General features: G+C 46.1%; 1 protein-coding gene across 1 annotated transcript in view; it reads left to right on the forward strand.

Moving 5' to 3' along the window:
* The first annotated feature begins 1,469 nt into the window (after positions 1 to 1,469).
* Lrp6 (LDL receptor related protein 6) overlaps positions 1,470 to 24,579 on the forward strand; it is a 149,827-nt gene continuing 126,717 nt past the window's right edge. The window contains exons 1-2 of the mRNA XM_004672329.2: positions 1,470 to 1,724; positions 22,878 to 23,271. Of these exons, the coding sequence (XP_004672386.1) occupies positions 1,670 to 1,724; positions 22,878 to 23,271 (449 nt within the window). The 5' untranslated portion in view covers positions 1,470 to 1,669. The remainder of the gene's footprint in view (positions 1,725 to 22,877; positions 23,272 to 24,579) is intronic.

Here is a 24,579-nt window from a genome sequence, read left to right on the forward strand (position 1 = left end):
CACTCTGTCGTCTCAGGTCTCATGCAGCCCAGGCATCCTCTAACCTGTGGTGTAGCCAAGGACAGTCTCGAACTCCTGACCCTTCTGCCTCCACCGTCTGAGTGCTGGGATTACAGGTCTGTGCCACATACTAGGCATATTTATTATATTTTGTTCAGTGCTTTGTTAAATATTTAAGAGTGTGTGCGAGAGAGAGAGGGGGAGAGAGGGAGAGAAAGCCAGTGTGTGCGCAGGACAGAATGGGTGCACCAGGGTCTTTTTGCCACTGCAAACGAACTCCAGATGCAGGTGCCACTTGGCGCATCTGACTTTACCTGAGTGCTGGGGAACCGAACCTAGGCTGTGAGGCTTTGCAAGCAAGCACTTTTAACCCCTGAGACGTCTGTCCAGCCCCTTATTTTCTATCATATAATTAAATATATAAAACCCAGGAACATCTGTGTCTGACTTATTTTGCTTGTATACATTTTTTGTTGTTTGTTTTTTAAGGTATGGTCTCGCTCTAGCCCAGGCTGATATTCACTCTGCAATCTCACAGCGATCCTCTGCCTCCAGAGTGTTGGGATTAAAGGCGTGAGCCACCACACCCTCTATATGTATGGTTTTATGCCACACACACACACACACAATCAATTTGGGATCCCAAAGTGAGAGAAACCACATGCGATCTTTTTTCCCTAAATCTGAGGCTGGCAACTTTCCGCTTAATATGCCGATCACCGATTGCATCCCTCAGAAATCTCAGCTGATTCACGCGCTCATGCTGGTGCAACCAGCATTTTCCAAAACAGCAGCAGCAACAAAACCAAAGACGCGCGCATGCGGCCCCGTCCGGCGGCGGCGGGGATGAGGCCTGCAAAGCCGCGGGCTCGGGGCTCGGGGCTCGGGGCTCGGGTCCGCGAGCCCGGGGACGCTCCCGCACGCTCCGCCGCCTCAGCGCACAAAGAGCCGCGCAGGCGGCCGCGGGCCGGGGCCGCCGAAAGTAGTCCCGGGCGCACGCCGCCTCCCCGCGCCGACGTCGCTGCACGCTGTGCGCGCGGGGCGGGGGAGGGAAAGAGTCCCGCCGGAATGCGGCGGCGGCCGAGGGTTGCTTTCCCCCTTCTTTCTTCCTCTTTCGCCCCGGCGTAGCTGGCGCGCGCTCCCGCGGGGCACGGCGCGGGCCGCGCGTGCGGGGCGCCCGCGTGGCGCGGAGGCGGCGCGCAGGCACACGGCGGTGCGGCGGGGCGCGGCGGCCCGCGGCGTGCGCGGCGGAGGGGGACGTGCGCGCGCCGCGCGAGGTGGGAAGGACGTAGGGAGGGACGGAGGGGGGGGGCAAGAGGCTGAATGAGGCGCTGCGCGGGGGACGTGGGGCGCCGCGGGAGGCGGCGGCGGCGGCGGCGGCGATGGGAGCAGACGCTGGCGTCGCGCGAGCCCGAGCCGAGCCGTAGAGAAGACGACGACGGCGGCGGCGGCGGCGGCGGCGGCGCACGCTGAGCCTTGAGCGCGGCTCCGTTAGTTAGTTAGTTAGTTAGTTTGTTTTTGTTTTTCTCATCCGGGGCCTCGGAGCCGGGACAGCATGAGCGTGCAGCCTCGCCGCTACGGCGGCCGCACGGGCTCTTCTCGGTCTCCCGGTCTCCAGTGAGAGAGAGGAGAGAGAGAGAGAGAGAGGGAACGCGAGCCGGCCGGGAAGATGGGGGCCGTGCTGAGGAGCCTCCTGGCCTGCAGCTTCTGCGTGCTCCTGAGAGGTGAGCGGGACGCGGGGGGCTTGGGCTGGAAGGAAGGGGAGGTGGCCTGCTGTGAGTGTCTTGGGGTGGGGTGACCATGGGGGAGGGGAGGGGAGGCCGGCGCCCCGGAGACTTGCGGAGTGCTCCGCCGAGAGAGAGGGAGGAGGGAGGGGGGCCTGCGAGAGAAAAAGGGGGGTGCTATGTGCACCCTCTCGGCCACCGTACAAGACACCCCCCCCCGCCCGCACCTCCTGTCCTCTCCCTCGCGGGTCTCGGCGGGGTTCACGCCACACTTGCGTGCGGGCTGTCGTGCAGGACACCCCCCCATCCCCATCCATTCTGTCGTGCTGACCCCGGGGATATGGGGTGGATGGGTGGGTAGGAGTTGCTGTGAGCGTCCTGACGCTGGGAGTCCACCCAGGGACGAGGAGGGGCTTTGCATGCACTTGGGGGCCTTGTCTCTTGAAGCCCACCCTCCCATTCCCCTATTTTCCCCGTGTCTCTTTAGGTGAACTTTTTTAAAGCTTTCTTAGTATTTCAACCTCAATTCCCTTACTATCATCAACCCAAACCCCTCCAATCTACTTTCTTACTCACCCCCCCATCCTCAGTCTCGTTAATAGCTAGTTATTGGCTCCCCTTTGGGATGTCATGATCCTGGGTCGAGAGCCTCACCTGGAAATTGGACTCCCGGGTTTGTTTTTATATATATAGTGCGTTATGTATATGTGTACATATGTAAATACATATGTATATATGCATATACACATGCGCATATATTCACTATTGGTAGTTTTGGTTCTCTGGGCATGTTTCTCTATAAAATGTGGATAAATGATACCAGTTTGACTGATTTGCAGGGTAATAAAGTACTTTCCACTTAGCATGTATGTGTGTGTGTGTTTGTGTGTATATAAAATCTCGAGCTCTTGAGCCACCTCCGGAATCTTCGAAGCTCATAATAAAATGCAAACCTTGCCCTGGTCACCCCACCAACCTCCACCCCCTTTTCCCCTCGGTAATTCAGGACCCCGCCCTTCTTTTCGGAGTGTGTAGGTGGTGCTGTTGGCACCAGGTTAAGGAAGTCATCCTGATGTCACCAAGAACTTATCCTGGGAACGAAATCATCATTTGCCCATGCAGCCTTGAGCTGGGGGGGGGGGGGTCACAAATGTTTGTCATTTTGGTAAGTAACACAGAACTGCTTCGGGTGATTTTGCTGTTGGGAATCGGTTATACTCGGTGTCTCTGGTGTTTGGGATTGGACTGCGACACGCTGACAAGTACGCGGGGCTTTTGCTGTGTGACAGTGAGCAGAGGTTTATGACTGGCCTGAAGGATTGTGGACACCGCTCAAGTGGATGAGGAACCCAAGTTGAGATAAGTTGGGCCATTGAGCGAGTTGTTTTTTTTTTTAACCTGCCAGGAATTGAAGCCCCGCTCGCAAGAAGTGGCTTAAGAGCTCCGGTTTGGTTAATTCACTTGTGTTCCTGGTCAGTTCTTACAGTTATGGGCTATCTTGGATTCTTAAATTATTAATTTGATAAGTTGGATTTCAAGCACTCAGTGCGCAGAGCATGAATGTAACTAATGATTTTATGATACAAATGGGACAGGTGTGTCATTTCTGGACGTGTATTTCAGATACGTGGAATTGTCTTTTTCTTTTCACTCGCTTGTGCCTTTCTTTTAATAAAGAGGAAATGTTTACTTTGGCACCATTATGTTTCCATATTATATTACCTACGCTTAATAATACAGCTCGTTGTAAGCATGTTCTACCTATGTACGATCTAGCTGCACATGTAAACTCCAGAAAGATGACTTTTGTTTTCAAGCCTGGGAACTTCATACTGCCTTAGGTACTCGAGAGACTTAATAAGTACATGCGTGTTCAGCTTATTATAGCAAACTCTATTGAAAGGAGATTTTGCTTTAGTGTGAGAGGCAATTATAGGGGACACAAGAATACAGATTTAGAACAGGGGAATAACAGTTAAAACAGGTGAGAGCCAGTGACTGGTCCGTTAGTAGTTGGGGAAATCTAGATACATAACTTGGGGATACTTTTGTGGTCTAGTACTTCTTGAAGGGGAATGCTTTGAGGTAATATTGATACATGTTTATTTTATTTATTTAATTTAATTTTTCAAAGTATGGTCTCACTCTAGCCCAGGCTGACCTGACACTCTGTAGTCCCAGGCTGGTCTCAAACTCATGGTGGATCCTCCTGCCTCTGCTTCCCAAGTGCTAAGTTCAAAGGTGTGTGCCACCACACCCTATTTGTTTATTTTAATGCCAGGTTTGAACCTGGAGTTGAGTTTGTTCATTCCTTGTGTGTAGAGAAGTCACTTGCACTAGTGTTTTGAAGTTTGATATTGTGTAACAAGACCTACTTTGTTCATCTCGTGTGCAGAGAAGTTGCACTTGCACTAATATTTCGAAGTGTGATATTACATAACAAGACCTAGTTGTTCATTCCTTGTGTGTACAAAAGCCACTTTCATTAATGTTTTGAAGTATGGTATTATATAACAAGACCTAAAGAGGTAACTGTCTCTGCTAGGACCAAAGTTTTCAGAAGTGGTGTTCTTACTTTATTTTTACCTTTTAATTTTTTTCTGATTTATTTTTATTTATTTGAGACAGAGACAGAGACAGAGACAGAGAGAGAGAGAGACATACACACACACACACACACACACACACACACACACACACACACAGAGACAGAGAGAATGGGCATGCCAGGGCTTACAGCCACTGCAAACAAACACCAGGCACATGTACCACCATGTGCATCTATCTGCTTATGTGGGACCTGGAAAATTGAACCTGGATCCTTAGGCTTATAACAAGCAAGCACCTTAACCACTAAGCCATCTCTCTAGCCCATTTGTTCTTATTTTAAATAGAGCACGATAATAGTATAAGGTGGTCTTTCTGTTCAGCTCTACTGAACTGCGTCCATGTCATTTGAACTCAAGCTGTCATCCTCTGTGGTGAGGAATTCTTAGGCAGTCTTGGTCACCTGGGAGCAGAGTGTGATTTGACTTGAAGCTTTAATCTGGGTGTGTGATGGTGCGTAAGGTCTGGAGACTTTTGGCTCATCCGCAGCTGAAAGTCAGGCTGCATCCTGTCCCTGTCACTGTGACAAGATATACTGGAAATGTATAAGGGTTTCACCACCAAAGTCTTGGGTTTAAAGTGAGAGATTGGCTGTTGGTAGTTTTGGTTCCCTGGGCCTGTTTCTCTATAAAATGTGGGTAAATGGTACCAGTTTGATTTGCAGGGTAATAAGGTACTTTCCACATAGCACTATTTTTTTATTGAGACATAGTCTTTCTGTGTAGCCACAACTGGCCTTGTACTTACCATTCTTCTGTCACTCATCTTCCCAAGTGGGGGTATTACAGCCCATACAGATCATTTTTTGTCAGTTGTTTCATGTTTATGGATGCACCCTCAGTTGTTGGTGATAGGAGGTTTAATCTGCATAAGATAAAGAATGCTTAAAAAGTAAATAGGATTTGGTCATTGGCAATGTGGAAACTCAGGTTACAGATAGAACATGGTACTGGAGAGATGGCTCAGCAGTTAAAGGTGCTCACTTGCAAAGCCTATTGGCCCAGAGTTCGATATTCCCATATAAAACCAGACACAAAAAGTGGGTCATGCATCTGCCATCTGGTGTGCCCTATACTCCTTTCACATGCAAATGAGTAAATAAGATATTAAAGATATGAATTAATCAGAATTTTATAGCTAATTCATGAAAAGGTTTAGATTTATTATTTATTCTCAGCAAGTATGGAATACTTACTGTATATAGACTTGTTCCCTTTCTTTCTTTTTTCTTTTCTGAGGTAGGGTTTCACTCTAGCCCAGGCTGATCTGGATCTTAGTCTGTAGTTCCAGGATGGCCTTGAACTCACCGTGATCCTCACTTCAGCCTCTCCCCAGTGCTGGGATTAATGGCGTGTGCCACCATGCCTGGCTTTCTGGGTGATCTTTAATGTCTTAGTCATGTGAGTTGTTGACTTTTGATGACAGCTTCACATAGTTGAATCTGATGCTTTCTTTCCAGTTTACTTGGCTCTAGGCTTGCTTTTCTGGCAAGAGAATAATTTGTTTGTGAAACTTTAAGTTATTTCATTGTTAGCAGAAGTTAGCAGTGGTTCAGTTTTTCAGAGAATCATTTTTCCTTTGCTTTAACTGGAGGCTTTTCTATTCACTGAACTGAACGCCTGTTCTTAAACATGCTGTGGCTATCAGAGGAGCCGGGTGTGGGGTGTACACCTTTAATCCCAGCACTCGGGAGGGAGGCAGAGGTCGGAGGATCACAGTGAGTTCGAGGCCACCCGGAGACTGCATAGTGAATTCCAGGTCAGCCTCAACTAGAGTGAGACCCTACCTCAAAAAACCAAAAAACAAAACAACAAAAAAAGTCCAGTGAGGTGAGGTGAAGGGGTAGTACCAGGCATTCAACAGTAGGCATTGAATAAATGCACTGAAGATGACCAGATTCAGATGGGCATGGTGGCTATAATCCCAGTGCTTGGGAGGTAAAGGTGGGCTTCCTGAGTCCTTGTCACCAAACAAAACACTAAAATGACTATTAATATGTGGAAAAGTAGTCTGTGCTCTAAGCTCTGTTTTAGCAGCTGATAGTTATGACTCTTTTTTAAAAAATTTACTTGTTAGAGAAAGAATGGGTGTGTCAGGGCCTCTAGCCACTGCAAATGAACTCCAGATACATGTGCCACCTTGCGCATCTGGTTTATGTGGGTCCTGGGGAATCACACCTGGGTCCTTGGGCATCACAGGCAAGCACCTTAACCTCTAAGTCATCTCTCCAGCCCCAGGACTCTGGCTTTTCAACTTTATTTAAAACATTTTTAAATTGATTTTTTTTTTTTTTTTGAGGTAGGATTTCACTCTAATCCAGGCTGACCTGGTATTCACTGTCTAGTCTCAGGGTGCTCTTGAACTCATGGTGATCCTCCGACCTCTGCCTCCCAAGTGCTGGGATTAAAGGTGTGCACCACCATTCCTGGCTTGAACTTTATTTATTTATTTTTAAATATTTTATTTATATTTATTTATTTGACAGAGAAATAGGCAGAGAGAGAAAATGGGTGCGCCAGGGCCTCCACCTACTGCAAACGAACTCCAGATGAATGTGCCTTCTTGTAAAATTGGCTTATATGGGTCCTGAAAATTGAACCTGGGTCCTTTGGCTTTGCAGGCAAGTGTCTTAACCACTAAGCCATCTCTCCAGCCCTTGAGCTTTATTTTTTAATCTTCCATAACAAAAACGTTCCCCTCCCTTTTTTTTTATTTGTTTTTTTTCATGGTAGGGCCCAGGCTAACCTGGAACTTACTTTGAAGCCCAGGCTACTCACACTCACAGCACCCTTCCCTCAGCTTCCTAGGTGCTGGGACCAGAGGTTTGCGTTACTACACCCGGCTCGTGTGTGTGTGTGTGTGTGTGTGTGTGTGCATGCGCGCGCATGCGGTTGTGCATGCACATGTGTGCAGAGGCTGGAAGGTGTCAGGTGTCCTCTGTTTCTTTTCTGCCGTTTACTGGAGACAGAGTCCTGCACTGAACCTAGAGTTGACCCCATGTTTCTGTTAGACTGGTTGACTCGCAAGCCTCACTGATCTACCTCTGTCCCCTCAGCACTGGGGTTGTAGGCGTGTGTGTCCACATGGACACTGGGAATCAGACTCCGTTCCTCATGCTTGTGTAGCGTGTGTTCTTACCGGAGCCATCTCCCCAGGCACCGTTCTTTCTTTTGATATTTTGTTTTGTAGAAAATGAGATGGTAACTCATTACTATAAATTTAATCCCTCCCTCCCTCCTTCGTTTCTCTTTTGGAAATGGGATCTCACTAAGTAGCCCAGGCCAGTCTAACTCTTGACAGTCTTCCTGCCTCAGCCTGCCATGCAAACCCAGCTTTAGTTTGCCTTCTGAAGAGTTGCAACCTTAACAGTGTTGTAGGTGTTGATAACTAAGTAAGATAGAGAATAGAAGCCACATATGGTGGCTCACACCTAGCCCAGGAACTCGGAGCTGAGGCAGGCACAGTGCCATGAGCTCTAGGCCGGCCTAATCCACATAGTGAGTTTAGCACAACCGGCTACATACAGACTGAGATTCTTCCTCAAAAAAGAAAAGAAAGCCGGATAGTGGCGCGCGCCTTTAATCTCAGCCCTCGGGAGGCAGAGGTAGGAGGATCACCCTGAGGTTGAGGCCACCCTGAGACTTCATAGTGAATTCCAGGTCAGCCTGGCTAGAGTGAGACCCTACTTCAAAAAAAAAAAAAAAAGAAAGAAAAAAGAAAAAAAAAGGCTGGGTGGTGCTCACCTGTATATAAATACATACATACATACATAAAATATATATATACACACACACACACACACACACACATGCACACGCACATGCACATATATATGTATACACACGTACATACACACATATATTTTAAAAAATTTTTATTTATTTATTAGAGATAGAGAGGGAAAGAGAGAGTAAGAATGGGCATGCTAGAGCCTCTAGCCATTGCAAATGAACTCCAGACACATGTGCTACCATGTGCCTCTTATGTGGGACCTGGAGAATCGAACCTGGGTCCTTAGGCTTCACAGGCATGTACTTTAACTGCTAAGCCATCTCTCCAGCCCATGGTGCACGCCTTTAATCCCAGCACTCAGGAGGCAGAGGTAGGGGGGTCACCATGAGTTCGAAGCCACCCTGAGACTACATAGTGAATTCCAGGTCAGCCTGGATTAGAGTGAGACCCTATCCCAAAAAACCCAAATACATATATGTGGCTGGGGAGATTGCTTTTTTTTTTTTTTTTTAATGTGTTTGTGGTATGCATGTGCCTATGCTATTTGGATGTTTGTCTGTCTGTCTGTGTGGTGGTGTGTGTGTGTGTGTAGGCCAGACACTTGTGTCATTTTTTTTGTTTGTTTTTGTTTTTCAAGGTAGGGTCTCCCTCTAGCCTAGACTGACCTGGAATTCACTATGTAGTCTCAGGGTGGCCTCAAATTCATGGCAGTCCTCCTACCTCTGCCTCCCGAGTGCTGGGATTAAAGGCATGTGCCACCACGCCCGACTTTGTGTCACTTTTGATATTTGGGTGGCTTGGGAATTGAACTGGTGCTGGAAGGCTCTGCAAGCAAACACCTCTTAACTGCTGAGCCATCTTCCCAGCCCCCCCTTTTAAAAATACTTATTTGCAAGCAGAAAGAGAGAGAGAGAGAGAGCGAGCGCATGCCAACTCATGGGCACTCCAGGGCCTCTAGCTACTGCAGACCAAAGAACTCCAGAGACATGTGCCAGTTTGTGCATCTGGTTTTATGTGAACTCTGGGGAATAGAACTCGGTAGGTACGGCAGGCTTTGGTAATAAGTGCCTTTAACACCTGAGCAAATCATTTCCCCAGCCCTCCAACCCCCCTTTTGAGACAGCATCTTCCTGTGCGTCTAGGCTGTCCTGGAACTTGGGACCTTTCTGCTTTAGCCTCCTGATGTGTGTGACCACACGTCAGGAATCTCAGCCTTCAAAGTTACTGGAACAGAGATTACAGACTATGTTAAGTTCCTGTTTTGTTACTGAGAAGCATTTAGCAGTTCATTAGTATCCCATCTTCTAGTTATAAACTGTCTCAGCTAAACTTGTTTAAAAATAATTCTATTTATTTACAAGCAGAGAGATAGAGGAGGGGAATATGAATATGGATACGCTGGGGCCTCTTGCCGCTGCAGACGGCCTCTTGCTACTGTGTTCAGCATGTAGTGCAACTGGCTTTATATGGGTACTGGAGAATCGAACTCAGGCCAGTAGGCTTTGCAAGCAGGCACCTTTAACAGCTGAGTCATCTTTTCCCAGCCCTCAGCCAAACTTATTTCTCTCTTGTGTGTTTGTGTGTGCACGTGCACACATGCCCCAAGATTTCTTGTTGCTGCAAATGAACATCCCTTTAGGGTTATTTGGGTGGCTGGGAATTGAACCCCAAGCTTTGCAAGCAAGTGCCTTGAATCATTGAGCAACTGCCCCAGCCCTACAGCTAAAATTTAACATATTTTATTCACCAGGGCCTCTAGCCACTGCAAGCTCCAGACATGTGTGCCCCCTTGGGCATCTGGCTAATGTGGGTTTGGGGAGTCAAGCCTCAGATTGGGCTTCTTGGGCTTCATAGGCACGTGCTTAACCACTAAACCATCTCTGCAGCCCTACAGCTAAGTCTTTAAACTCGGTTTGCATTCATATTGTCACAGTCACCTCCACGCTGCTGTGAGGAATGGCATTTACTGACGATTACAGATCCAGGGGAAGTTCCATAATGGTGGAAAGCTGTCCCTGTCACCAAATCTGTGCTGAGCGCAAAACCACCTGCAGCACTACAGAGCCAGCAACCAGCCCGAAGAAGCCAGCAGCCCAGCAGCAGGGACCCAGGCCGGGCTCACTCTGCGTACTTAGGCTGGAATTCAGATTCACCCCCAGTGACCCCCCAGCAGGAGTCTGCCTGCTAGGGGCCAGCTGCAAACTCAGTTTTCATTCCACCTGAGTCAGTTAGGAGACACAGATTCAAACTGCCACACACATGTATCAAGTTCATGTTTATTTATTGAAATCATTTTTGGAGTAATGAGATAGGGGCATTAGAAATACCATGGTCCACCTTCATCTTGTAAGTTAGACAAAGAGCTAGCAGAGGTTGGAAAGCTGGTGCTTTGTACAGTGGTTTCACACACACTACTTCCTGTGTGTACCCAGTTACGCTTAGACTTTTTTATTATAATCTTATGAGACAGAGGCTTGCTGTGTTGACCAGGTTGGCCTTGAACTCCGTACTTAAGTGATCTTCCTGCCATAGGACAGATGCCATCACACCCAACTGCACCCCCCCTTTGGTTCTTTTTTTTGTAAGCTTTATTTTTATTAATTTATTAGAGGCAGAGGGAGAAAAAAAAAGAGAGAGAGAGAGAATGGGTGTGCCAAGGCCTCTGTCCACTGAAAACGAACTCCAGATGCATGTGCCACCATGTGCATCTGGCTTACATGGCACCTGGAGAATCAAACCTGGGTCTCAACTGCTCAGCCATCTCTCCCCCAAAGGCAGGGTCTCACTGTAGGTTAGGGTGACCTGAAACTCTGTGTAGCTCTGTAGCACGAGGCTGGCCGTGAACTCACAGGGATCCTCCTGCCTCAGCTTCCAGAGTGCTGGGGTCTAAGGCATGGAACACCATGCCAGGCTTTGGTGGCTCCTCCCCCCAATCACTTTTGATAGAGGAAGATAAATTTTGGGGTTTGTAAATGTTTAGTTTGTCACAGGACTGTATTAGGATTGTAAATAAAAATACATTTGTACTCAGGTAGGGAGGGGAGAGGCTCATCTCAACTGGAGAACATTCTTAGGGACCCTGATACCTCAGCTTCAAGCAGAAAGACTTCTTTGATAGGGAAGAGTCACCCAGCCAACAGGAATGATGTGAAAGTCAGTCTGGGCCAAGTGGGAAGGGTAAACAGATTGCATGATCACAGTAATTGAACTGGAAAAATAATTTTTCCCTCTAGTCAGCTGATGCTTGGGATGGGGGAGAAAGTTGTGCATTTGTGTACTTAAACTTAGGGTGAGCCAAAGTTTAAGGACTTTATGGGGGGAAAGAAATCTGGCTAATGAAGCCTAGTCAGTGGATCGGGAATGGGTAGTCATTTGATGAGAGCTTGTCAGCGTCCCTGTTGTTGGAACAAAGCCTGTCACCACTAGTAGTACAGTCAGTCATTGTGAAGTGGGCGTCCTTATCTGGCCTGATTGTTTTCGTGGGTCTTGCAAGAACAGTAATGTGGGCTGGGGATATGGCCCAGTGCTAAAGGGGCTTGCTTACAAGGCTTGTCAGCTGGTTTTCATCTCCCCGTACCCACATAAAGCCAGATGCACAAAGGGGTGCATGTGTCTGGAGTTTGTTTACAGTAGCAAGTGGCCCTGGCTCTCACAAATCAGCCATACATCTTTACAGCAGCATTTGGGAGTCAGAAGTAGAAAGATTCTTGAGAACTGGGCGTGGTGGTACATGCCTTTAATCCCAGTACTTGGAAGGCTGAGGTAGGAGGATCTCTGTGACTTCTAGGCTAGCCTGAGACTATTACATAGTGAATTCAAAACAAAACAAAAAATAATTATATGTATGTATGTATGTATGTATCTATCTACATATACATATGCATATATATGTATGTGTGTATATACACACACACACACACACACACACACACACACACACGAGCTTTTCAGACTCTCAGATTGGATTTTTCTTTTTCTTTTGGTTTTTCGAGGTCTAGCCCAGGCTGACCTGGAATTCACTGTGGAGTTGCAGAGTGGTCTCGAACTCAAGTCAGTCCTCCTACCTCTGTCTCCTGAGTGCTGGGATTAAAGGTGTGTGCCACCACATCTGCTCTCAGATTGGATTTTTTTTTTTTTCCCTGAGGTCGGGTTCTCACTGTAGCTCAGACTGACCTGGAAGTCATTATGTAGTCTCAGGGTGGCCTTGAACTTATGGCGATCCTGCTACCTTTGCTTCCCAAATGCTGGGATTAAAGGTGAGTGCCATCATGCCCAGTTCAGATTGGATTTTCTTAAAAAGTGTTTGATTTATTTGCAAAGTGAGAGAGCTTGTGACCAAGAGAGAGAATGGGTGCATCAGGGCTTCTTGTGACGGGACTGCCAATGAACTCCAAAAGCATTCACCACTTTTTGTGTTTGGCTTTATGTGGGTTCTAGAGAATCGAACATCAGGCTTTGCAAGCAAGGGCCTTTAACTCCTGAGCCATCTCTGCAGCTCTCAGATTGGAGGCAAGAAATGTACAGGAAGCAGTTAACATCAAGTTTCTTGTACAGTAGCTATAGATTAGAGTTAATTTCTGTATTTTGGGGGCTCCCAAAATAGTTGAGGGCTCTTGGGCTTGCCAGGAAGTGTAACCATGGTTATTTCATCTGTGAAGACAGGTACTCTGTAAGCTGGATACCAGGACAGGCTTCCCAAGACAGCTGTAAACTTAGGCTGCATCTGATCAAAAACACTGTCCCATGTGACACTAGTCCAAGCCAGGCTTTCACCTAGGAGGCAGACTCATGAACCGATGCAAATAATTATAATGCCATGGAAACGAGTAGACTCAGCAATGGGCTTTGAATTGGGGAGGGCACAGGCAGGGGAAAAAGACAAATGTTTTAAGTTTATGAAGGCTTAGAGTGTTCTGGCTATCTGGAGGTTAAAAGGGAAAAGGACCACTTCCTTCAAGGAAGTGGCATTAAAGCGTCAGCAGTGTCTTATTTGGCCTGTATGTGCGAGTGTGCAAGCTCCTGTTTGTGTGCAGTTGTGTGTGTGTGGAGGTCTGAGGACAACCTTGCGTGTTATACTCAGCTATGCCTCCCACCCCCCCTTTTTTAAAAGGTTTTATTTTTATTTATTAACTTATTTATTAGAGACAGAGAGGGAGTGAGAATGGTGATGCCAGAGTCTCTAGCCACTGCAAACTAATCCAGCTGCATGCTCCACCATTGTGCATCTGGCTTATGTGGAACCTGGAGAATCAAACCTGAGTCCTTAGGCCTCACAGGCATGCACCTTAACCACTTAGCCATTTCTCCAGCTGCCCCTCCCCACTTTGTTGTTGTTTTTTTTTTTTTTTTTTTGGTTTTTTGAGGTGGGGTCTCACTCTGGTCCAGGCTGACCTGGAATTAACTCTGTCATCTCAGGGTGGCCTTGAACTCACGGCGATCCTCCTACCTCTGCCTCCCGAGTGCTGGGATTAAAGGCGTGCGCCACCACGCCCAGCTCCCACTTTGTTTTTTGAGGTAGGGTCTCACTCTATCCCAGGCTGACCTGGAATTCCCTGTAGTTTCAGGGTGGCCTCTAAATCACAGTGATCCTCCTACCAAGTGCCAGGATTAAAGGACTGTGCCACCATGCCCAGCTGTCCATCCTATTTTGAGACAGGGTTTTTGATTGGCCCTGAGATCACTGGCTGGCCAGTGAGCCCTTGGATCCTTCATTTCCAAACCTCCGCAGTGCTGGGCTTACTGCCACCAACTCTGCGTTTGGATGGGTACTGGGGATTGAGCTCAGGTTCTCATGCTTGCAAACAAGTGGTAAGGCACTTTATTGACGGATCTGTTTATTGTCCCAGCATCAGTGATATTTAAAATATTTTATTTATCTACTTGAGAGAGTGAGTGAGTGAAAGAGGCAGAGGGAGAGAGAGAACAAGAGAATATGAGAATGGGCACACTGCCAGGGCCTCCAGCTGCTGCAAACGAACTCCAGACGCATGCGTCACCTTGTGCATCTGGCTTTATGTGGGTACTGGGGAGTTGAATCTGGGCCCTTTGGCTTTGCAGGCAAGCGTGCCTTACCTGTCCCTGTCGAGCCATTTCTCCAGCAGCCCCAAAGATTCTGATTTTTTTTTTTTTTTTTGAGGTAGGGTCTTACTCTAGCCCAGGTTGACCTGGAATTTACTATGTAGTCCCAGGGTGGCCTCGAGCTCACGGTGATCCTCCTACCTCTGCCTCCTGAGTGCTGGGATTAAAGGCATGTGCCACCACGCCCTGCCCAAAGATTCTGATTTTTATTAATACAGGCACAACAGTGTCACCATCAGGCTTGGAAATGTGATAGTGTAGTTTTTGCTCTCCTGATGGATTATCATTTAGAAGGCAAAGGCAAACCTCCTTAGGTTTTCCTTATTCAGACAGACCAATAGCCCAAGAAAACTCATTCATTATTTTTTCCCTCAGGGAGTTTTAACTCTAGGCCTAGAACTCACTGGGTAGCCCCAGGCTGACCTTAAATTTAGGGTTGATCCTCTTAACTTCAGTCTCTCAAATGCTGGGATTAAAAGTGTGTAACACTTTTTTTTTTTCTTTTAAAAGAGAACACCAAAATGTACCTTGCATAAGGATACCAAAGCACCCAGTAACTTCTATTCTATAAATAAACCCATCTGATCTCAGACATTCTTGGCTCTGACTGAATTCCCTTCCATGAACATAAATGGGACTTACTTATTTACATTCAGATTTTGCCCTACAGTTTTTTTCTTCTTCATTGGAACAATTAATCATTTTAGTTGAAGCACAAAACTGTTTCCTTTCTCTTAGCAGAAACATACCTTGCACACAAAGTTGTTCCTTTATGTCACTACTATTCCTAATAGTCTCATTTGTAATTAAGATGATAGCATATAATTACAGTAACTGATGTTTTACAGAGAAGTCTACAAGGCAAATAATTATGAAATGTTCATATGTCAGCATTTTATAGTAGACTAACAGTTTATGAGTATACATATTTCAGCTTTTATAGCCATGTGCTTCTTGGCAATCCAGTGTTCAATGTGACAAAAATTAATGTTCTTTAATAAATTCAAACCTCAGTTTCTGTACTATAAAAATAAGCGACAAGAAAAAAACACAGCTGAAATTATGCTTCAGTGTTATATTTTACTTAGAAATTATGTAGATATTTAACAAACTACCATGAACTAATTTAGCACAAGTCTGAGGTTTTATAGAACCAAAGTTGTTTGGAAGCCATCTTCACATTGGCTTATTACAGAGCACAGTTGCTGTGGAAGTGGAGTGAGACGTGCCATGAAGATGAAGATGAAGTGCTACTTCAGCCAAGCTGAGAAAGTATGCATGGTTTTTGGTGTGTGGGTGTGAGTGTATGACGTTGATATGTGTATGTGGTCATGTACGTGCCATTGTGTGTGTGTAGGTCAGAGGTCAGCTTTCTAGATCAGGCCTCACCTTCCACTTTATTCATTTATTTATTTGTAAGCAGAGAAATAGGAAGGAAAGAGGGAGGGATTAGGGAGGGAACGAGAGAGTGAGAATGAGATGGATGCGCCAGGGCCTCTAGCTGCTGCCGGCGGGCTCCAAGGCCCTGTGCCACTGTGCTTGTGCGTCGGGCTTCACGCGGGCACTGCGAATGGAACGTGGCTTGTTAGGCTTTGGAGTCAAGCGCCTGAACTGCTGAGCATCTCTCCGGCCCACCTTCTACTCCCTTTGAGACAGGATTTCTCAATCTCTTTGTTGTTCACCATTGTGCTGGTGTTCCAGGAAGTTCTCTGTCTCTGCCTCCCATCTCACTGTGGGCATGCTGGGATTACAGAAGCCTGCCTTGGCTTACAAACTCAGGTGTTCAAGCTTGTGAGGCAAGTGCTTTATCCACTGAACCATCTCTCCCCAGTTCCTGTTTCATATTTTACTGTATCAATAGGACTAGAGATACTAACTAACCTTTGCAACATTTTACTTACTTATTTATTTACGTATTTATTTATGTGGAGCTGGGTATTGAACTCAAGGCCTTACAAATAAATTAAACCAAGAATATTGAATAATTATTTATGAGAGATTACCCAAATTCATTTTAACTTTAAAAATATTTATTTATTTGAGAGAGAAAAAGGTGCAGATAGAGATAGACATACATAGATAGAGATAGAGATAGGAGAGAGAATGGGCACTTCAGGGCCTTCAACCATTGCAAATGAACTCCATGTGTGTGCACCACCTTGTGTATCTGGCTTACATGGGTCCTGGGGAATTGAACCTGGGTCCTTTGGCTTTGCAGGCAAGCACCTTAACCACTACACCACCTCTCCAGCCCTTAATTTATTTTATTTACTTGGGGGTGGCAGATAGAGAGAGAATATGGGTGCTCCAGAGCCTTCAGCCCCTGTAAGTAAACTCCATGCGCATGTGCCCCCTTGTGCATCTGGTTTACATGGTCCTGGGGTATTGAACCTGGCTCCTTTGGCTTTGCAGGCAAATGCTTTAACTGCTAAGCCATCTTTCTAGCCCTTAACTTAGAAAAATATTTTTTCTTATTTTTTAATATTTATTTATTTATGGGGGGAATGGGTGCGCCAGGGCCTCTAGCCATTGCAAATGAACTCCAGATGCATGCACCACGTTTTGCATCTGGCTTATGTGGGGCCTGGAGAATGAGCCTGGATCCTTAGGCTTAGCAGGCAAGCTCCTTAACTGCTGAACCATCTCTCCACACCCCCCTCCTTTTAAGAGAAGATCTTACTGTGTAGCTTAGTTTTCCTGAGACTTAATTTGTTGCTCAGGCTGAGCTCAAACTCATGGTCCTCCTGCCTTAACTTTCTTCCCGAGTCCTAGGGTTACAGGCATCGATCCCATTCTCTACTTTAATTAACTTGGATTCCCCCCCCCCTCTCTGTGTGTGTGTGTGTGTGTGTGTAGTATGTTATGTGATGAGGTGTGTGTGATATGTGTTATGTGCTTGTGTTCACTTGGATTCTTAAGACATTTGGGTCAGTTTCTATAAAAACAACTTGAAGGTAGAACTACTTATAATTCCCTCAATTTTTGGAAGTCTTAGGAATACTTAATCTGTATAATTATTTGTCTTCAAACCAATCTAAATAGAGCTCCTTTAAGAGACTTTTAAAAGTCTTAATTGGTAATACTATCTGGAGGTAGAAACATGCTTTTACATACGTTTATGAACATAGAAGCAGATAAAGATGGAAAGTTAATGTATCAGATTGGAAGTTTCAACTCACTGTTTTTTATGTAAAACAGCTAGCTCTTGTCCTTTCCACCTTTACATTTTATGACTATTTCTGGAAGGTTGTGATGACCTGCTTAAGTCAATATGTGCTGCTGAGTGTCCCATCTAACATTTGTAGAGTAATTCTTGAAGAATTCCTTTGCCCCTTGGTTAACTTTTTAGAAAATATGCATTAAATTTGAACGAAGGGCTGAAGGTGAGACCAGCTGGTCTGCTGAGTGTCTTTAGAGCTCACCTGAGTGTATAAAAGCCTGTTTCCAGCTCAGGCTCTGGAATTCTGCATGAGCTCCCACTGGGGAATAATGGAAAGTCTAAAGTCGAAGTGCGTGTAAGGAGTTGAGGATTTGGAGTGAAAGGGAAAAAATCTGACAAGTGTGGATGAGGTTGAGGAGCCCAAAGTGTTAAGGGGAAGTAGATCAAAAATTTAAGGGAGCTCCTGGGAAGGTTGAAGGTTGCAAAAAAGAGGAAGAGTTGGGGGGTGCTGGGAAGGATCCCCTAGGTAAGCTAGCATGGGGAAATGCAAGCTTTTCAAGGACACTGGCGTTGTCAATTCAGTAAAATTTTGCCATTTAAAAAAAATTGAACTGAATTAGTACCATGATGATATGGGGGAAGACATCTGATAGAGTGCAAACTATTTAATCCCTGAGGAAGTAGATAATTAAGTTAGGCACAAGGTTTTAAAGAAGCAAGAAAAAGTACTCCCTTGTGAGGAGCCCAGGAGATTCCCTTGGGCCCCATGGAGGAGTGCTGTGAAAACTGAACTGAAGAGCCTGGAGTGTTTCTGTTAGCTTTCCAGACTGCTGCTCTGCTCTGAGCTGGAGGAATTCTTTGCTTGAAAGAATCAAAGGAATTCCTTATGGTGGGCGCTGTGCTGATGAGGTCTTGAGAACTGGATCAGAGTTGGACTCAAGGAAAGACTCCTGCACCTCTGCGCAGAAGGGACATTCAGATGGTTCCTAGGACATTATCGAGGTGTGGGTGGCACAGGTCTGTAGCAGAATCTGTTCCCACACAAGTGATGTCACCTTACAGATTCCAGATGAAGAGAAATCTGGGTTTAGGCAGGGAAAGACGGAATGTGAAAATATCTTACTGGAGAGGATGCTCTGACTGTTGGATTTTTAGGACCCTCAAAGCCACACTGGGAGCATCTTTCTCGGGCGGTGATGGACAGTGCCAAGTAGGAGCTTCGCAGCGAATGGGCACATAGGCTGGGTTAGCAGACGTCAGTACTAGTTGAATTAGGAAATGGTTTTGATGTGTTCTGCTGATCTATGAATGACTAAAAGAGGATATTCTGGGTCTGGGGATGTAGCTCATTAGTAAGCCCTTGCATGCCAGAAACAGCAAGAAAACAAACAAAAAAACTTCTCTATATGCTTAGGCTTAAGGTAAACCAAAATTTAAGGCCTGTAGGGAGGAAAGAAGCCTGACTAAACTTTAATTAAGCCGAGACAGGGAATAACTAATGGGGATAAGTGAGTTCTTTGTCACTACATAAAGTTCTTTTGGATTTGTGGAATTTACTTTGTGGGGCTGGGGCTGGATCCCAGGGCTTTGTGCCTGCTAGGTAAGTACTTCATCACTTAGCTGCATGCTCAGCATGCAAAATATGTTTTTAGATCAGGTTCTGGAAGGTTACTCCCCCACTTCTCCATGCTAAGAACCTATCCCAGGGCCTTGTACTTGTTAGTCCAGGGTTGTATTACTGAGTTATAGCCCCACACTTGGAAGATTGTCTTTAAATAATAGTAAAAATATTTACCATATTAGGATGTACAGTGAACTCTCAAGCAGTGGTGATAAAATTAGTTCTAAGATACAACTCTTTTGTTCCCAAGGTGCTGGGATCTTAGTTGAAGTAGAACATACGCTTCAAAAAATGGCATAACAAAAAGCCAGGTGAGGTGGCGCATGCCTTTTAATCCTAGCACCCAGGAGGCAGAGGTAGGAGGATCGCTGTGAGTTTGAGGCTGCCCTGAGGCTCCATACTGACTTCCAGGTCAGCCTGAGAGAGACCCTACTTGGGGGGTGGGGGTTGCAGGGGAAGGCATAAAAAGTCAACTTTGATTACAGTTATGCTGATACACACCTGTAATCACAGCACTGGTAGGCTGAGGCAGAAGAATTCTGAGTTCCAAGCTAGTTTGGGCTTATAGTGAATGTGTGAGAGAGGGAGAGTTAGTTCTGTGTGTGTGTGTGTGTGTGTTTTGCTAAAAAACTCAACAAAACTATTTTCAAGTAAGTTGATAAAGACACTGGGATTTTGAAGTAGGAGGATCGCCATGAGTTCAAGGCCAGCCTGAGGCTGCAGAGTGAGTCCAGGTTCGTCGGGGCTAGAGTGCAGCACTGTAGCAGCAGCACCCCCTCCCCCAGTGCTCAGTGTTCAAAGAAAAGCAGTGAAGCCACTGGGAAGTTTCACCCGAGTAGCTAAGCTTGGACTCTGTCCTGAGGGTGTCGGTGCACACTGGGGCAGGGTGGGGTCCAGGGAGCAGGACAGCAAGGACGTTGGTGCTGCGGGATGTGGGCTCCTGGTCTATACGTGAGAAACCTGCTTGTCTGATGCAGAGCTTGAGTTCCAAGTAGAAGCCAGACAGCGGAGGGCTGAGGTTTTGAGGCTTTATGTTTTTGGCAAGGGGAGTGGGAATGCCTTTGAGTTGGCTGGAGTATCGTTACGTGCTGGAGGTCAAAAAGAGATGGATTCAGATCGTTCCCCAGTGTACTCACGTAATTATGAAGGCCCAGGGCAGCAAGGTGGGTCTAGAAGAACCCGGAAGACAGTAATTGATAGGAATATTAGAGAACTGTGCTGACATGGAGGAGGTTTTGTTTTTGTTGTTGTTTAGCTACGTGACCAGGTGGATTCAAAGTTATTTACTACTCCTCTCATTTGGGGCACAGTAGTAGTCTTGGAATACTATATGTATATAGGAAGTGGGAGAAAGATCTGAAACCACAAGGCATATGAAGGAAACTAGTAGGTAGAGTACTGGAAGGCGAATATTACACTTAGGGTAGGATGTGGTGAAGTCAGGAATAGGGGCTGAGAGAAAAGGTTTCGTTAGGAAGCCTTGGAGAAAGCAGTTTCAGTTGAGTGGTGGGTAGGCAGTTAGACTAAAGGAGTTAATAGCAAATAAATGGTCATATGAAATATAATACAGTTAGTTTATCATTGTTGGGACAGAATTCCAGCCCGAAGCAGCTTAGGGAGAGAAAGCGTTTATTCTGACTTTCAGTGTGGAGGGCAGTCTGTGATGTGGGGTAAGCAGGGCAGAGCAAACAGCTGGTGTCACATCTTCCCGTGGGCAGGGGGAGGAGGTGAGAGAGCTGGCTGGGCTGGGCTGTAACCTGAGGCCCACTCCCTGTGACACACTTTCTCCAGCAAGGTTGCCTCCTAAAGGTTTCACAGGCTTTCCAAACAATGCTACCAACTGGGTTTTTTTGTATTAAAACACATGAACCTGTTGGAAACCTTTTATATTCAAACCACCATAAAGTGTATACAATGGCAGAAGATTTTGTGGTGAGGAGAAATAGAAGTATTCTTAATGATAGCCAGGTTAGGTTATAGAAAGTCTTTGATAGCAAGGACCTGTATGAGCCACTGAAGACTGCACAAACTTGCAGTGTGAGGGGTAAGCAGAATGAACAGTAGTGGCACTTTGGCCTAACACTGGAAGAAGGGAGCTTTTACCTTGAGGTGGCGAATGGGGGAGTGGGTGAGATACAGAGATCTGAGAGGCAGACACTCAGGTGTTAAAAGCAGTCCCAGCACTCGCAGAGGCTGTGACAGGATCAGGAGTTTAAGATTGGCATGTCTCTACCAAAAAAAGAAAAAAGAAATTGTTGGAGGGCTGGAGTTAGAAGGCTCAGCAGTTAAGACACTTGCCTTGCCTGTAGAGCCTAACAACCCGGGTTTGATCCCCAGTACCCACGCAAAGCCAGGTGCACCATGTGGCGCATGCATACGTGTTATGAAGTCGATTTGTAGCGGCTGGAGGTCCTGGAGCACCCATTCTCTCTCTCTCTGTTTGCAAATAAAAATATAAGGGCTGGAGAGATGGCTTAGCAGTTGAGCGCTTGCCTGTGAAGCCTAAGGACCCCGGTTCGAGGCTCGGTTCCCCAGGTCCCACGTTAGCCAGATGCACAAGGGGGCGCACGCGTCTGGAGTTCGTTTGCAGAGGCTGGAAGCCCTGGTGCGCCCATTCTCTCTCTCTCCCTCTATCTGTCTTTCTTTCTGTGTCTGTCACTCTCAAATAAATAAATAAATAAAAATTAAAATATAAGAAAAATAACAAAGTATTGAAGATGGATGACATTTAACCTTTTTTCTTGTTTCATTTTGTTGATTTTTTTTTAAGTCATGATTTCAGTATGGAGAGATGGCTCAGTGGTTAAGCTGCTTGCTTACAAAGCCTAGCGATCGGGTTTGATTCCCCACTACCCATGTAAAGCCAGATGCTCAGGGTGGCACATGCATCTGGAATTCATTTTCAGTAGCTCGAGGCCCTGTTGTATCCATTCTCTCTCTCTGCTTGAAAATTAAATAAAATGTTAAAAAAAAAAACTGAGGATGACCTTGAATTTCTGATATACTGCCTCTACTTCATGGGATTACAGGCATGCGCCATCATGCTGGGTCTGTGTGGTGATGGGGATTGAACCCCAGGGCTGTGTATGTTACGTAAGCACTCTTTCTAGTTGATTACACACACACACACACACACACACACGCACACGCACACGATTTTATTCCAGCACTCGGGAGGCAGAGGGAGGAGGATCACTGAGTTTCAGGCCATCCTGAGACTACATAGTGAATTCCAGGTCAGCCTGGGCTAGGGCAAGACCCTACCTCAAAAAAAAAAAAAAAAAAAAATTTTTTTTTTTTTTGGTGTTTTAGGGTACGATCTTGCGCTAGCCCAGGCTGACCTGTACTTCACTATGTAGTGTCAGGGTGGCCTCGAACTCACTGTGATCCTCCTACCTCTGCCTCCCGAATGCTGGGATTAAAGGTGTTTGCCACCATGCTCAGCCTCTAACATATATTTTTATTTCTGTTGCACAGAAATCTCTGTGTGCAATGGCTGCATTTGTAGTGGGTCATGTACTTCACATTTAAGAAACCGTCATCTGGGACTAGGGATGTAGTTCCGAGGTGGGGTGCCTGCTTTCCGTGCTGAAGGCCCTGGGTTTGCTTCCCAGCGCTGCCCACAGGCAGCCAGCTGAGGGAACCACTGGCGGCTCTTCTCTCACGAGCTCCACCACTGGACTGCTCTCGCGGGGAGCACGTGCTCCAGCGCTTCGCTTGAGGAGGGGCTGAGCCTGACAGCCTTTCTGTCGTCATGAGAGGAGACTGTTCTGCTGGAGCTAAATTCTTCTCATGTTTCTTTTTAACATGCTGGAAAAATATTTTATGTATGAATTTCATAGATTTATTTTTATGTAATTATTCTTATTTTTGGTAGTATTTGGTCATTGATGCTCATTTGAAACTCCTTTTTTTAAGGTCTATTTTATTTCTTACGTATTTTTCTCTGTTTCAGCGGCCCCTTTGTTGCTTTATGCAAACAGACGGGACTTGCGCTTGGTCGATGCTGCGCACGGCCGAGAGAACGCTACGGTTGTAGTCGGAGGCCTGGAGGATGCGGCCGCCGTGGACTTCGTCTTTGGTCATGGCTTGATCTACTGGAGTGACGTCAGTGAAGAAGCCATTAAACGAACAGAGTTTAACAAAACTGAGAGTGTGCAGAATATTGTCATTTCTGGATTACTGTCTCCGGATGGGCTGGCATGTGATTGGCTGGGAGAAAAATTATACTGGACAGATTCTGAAACGAATCGGATTGAAGTTTCTAATTTAGATGGGTCTTTACGAAAAGTTTTATTTTGGCAAGAGTTGGATCAACCCAGAGCTATTGCCTTAGATCCTTCAAGTGGGTAAGTTTTTGTGTAAAGTACAACATCTACTTTTCATGCTATCTCCATTGGTAACCATGTCCTCACTGACAAGAGAAAAGATTAAAAAAAAAAGGAGTTTTTAACTGGGCATGGTGGCACAACACCTTTAATCCCAGCACTTGGGGAGGCAGAGGTAGAAGAATGAATTCTAGGTCAGCCTGGGCTAGAGCGAGACCCTACCTTGAAAAGACAAAACAAAACAGTTTTGGATTCCTTAGGGTTTCAGCAGACTCAAATATGGAAAGTTAGGTTTGTTCTTAAAACACAGTGATGTGAAAGTCATTTTGGTTTTTCCTCTTTTTTTCCTGAGGTAGAATTTACTGTAGCCTAGGCTGACTTGGAATTCACTCTATAGCCCAGTCTGGCCTTGAACTCATAGCAGTTCTAGTTTAGCCTCCCCAAGTGCCCGGCCTGAAGGGGTGTGTCACCACGCCCAGCTGTAGTTCTGAGTTTTCTTTTTTTAAAACTTTTTTTCCCCAAATACTTTATTTATTCACAATGCGGGGGGGGGGGGGGGGTTTGGAGGTAGAAAATGGGCATGCCAAGGCCTCTTGCCACTGCAAATGCACTCCAGATATATGTGCCACTTGGTGCATCTGGCTTGATGGGGAAGGGGTGCTGGTGTCTCAAACCTGGGCTGTTAGGCTTTGTAAGCAAGCACCTTTAACTGCTGAGCTATCTCCCCAGCCCCATTTTTTAAAAAAACATTATATTGACCTGCAGACAATATATGATGCTCATAATCCCCCCCACCTCCCTTTCCTGCTACTGAATCTCCCTCCACTGAATCCCTTCTTTCCAGCTAATCTTCTGTTTTGATGTTTTGTCATCATTTTCCCTGCTGTTATGCAGGTATTGTGTAGGTTGCCTGAGCCACTGTGGGGTCATGAGTATCAAGGCCACTTTGTGTCTGGCAGGCCATATTGCAGAGAACTCCTCCCCTTCCTTTGGCTCTTACATTCTTTGCACCACCTCTTCTGCTATAGTTCCTGAGAGTGTGATGGAGATGTCTCAGTGCTGAGCAAAAGTACCGCTGTCACTTCTTAGCACCTCGGGGTCTGTTTCTTATAGAAGCTATGGAGCAGCCATGTTTGCAGTTCTGGGTTTTTTTTCCCTCTGCATTTATTATGATTATGATTATAATTTTATTTTATTTTGTGTTTTGTAGCCCAGGCTGACCTGGAATTTACTATGTAGTCTCAGCGGCCTGTAACTCACAGCAGTCCTTCTACCTCTACCTCCTGAGTACTGGGACTACAGGTGTGCACCACCATACCCAGCTTATTA

This window comes from Jaculus jaculus, chromosome 23 (assembly GCF_020740685.1).
Source record: "Jaculus jaculus isolate mJacJac1 chromosome 23, mJacJac1.mat.Y.cur, whole genome shotgun sequence".
Classification (NCBI taxonomy): domain Eukaryota; kingdom Metazoa; phylum Chordata; class Mammalia; order Rodentia; family Dipodidae; genus Jaculus; species Jaculus jaculus.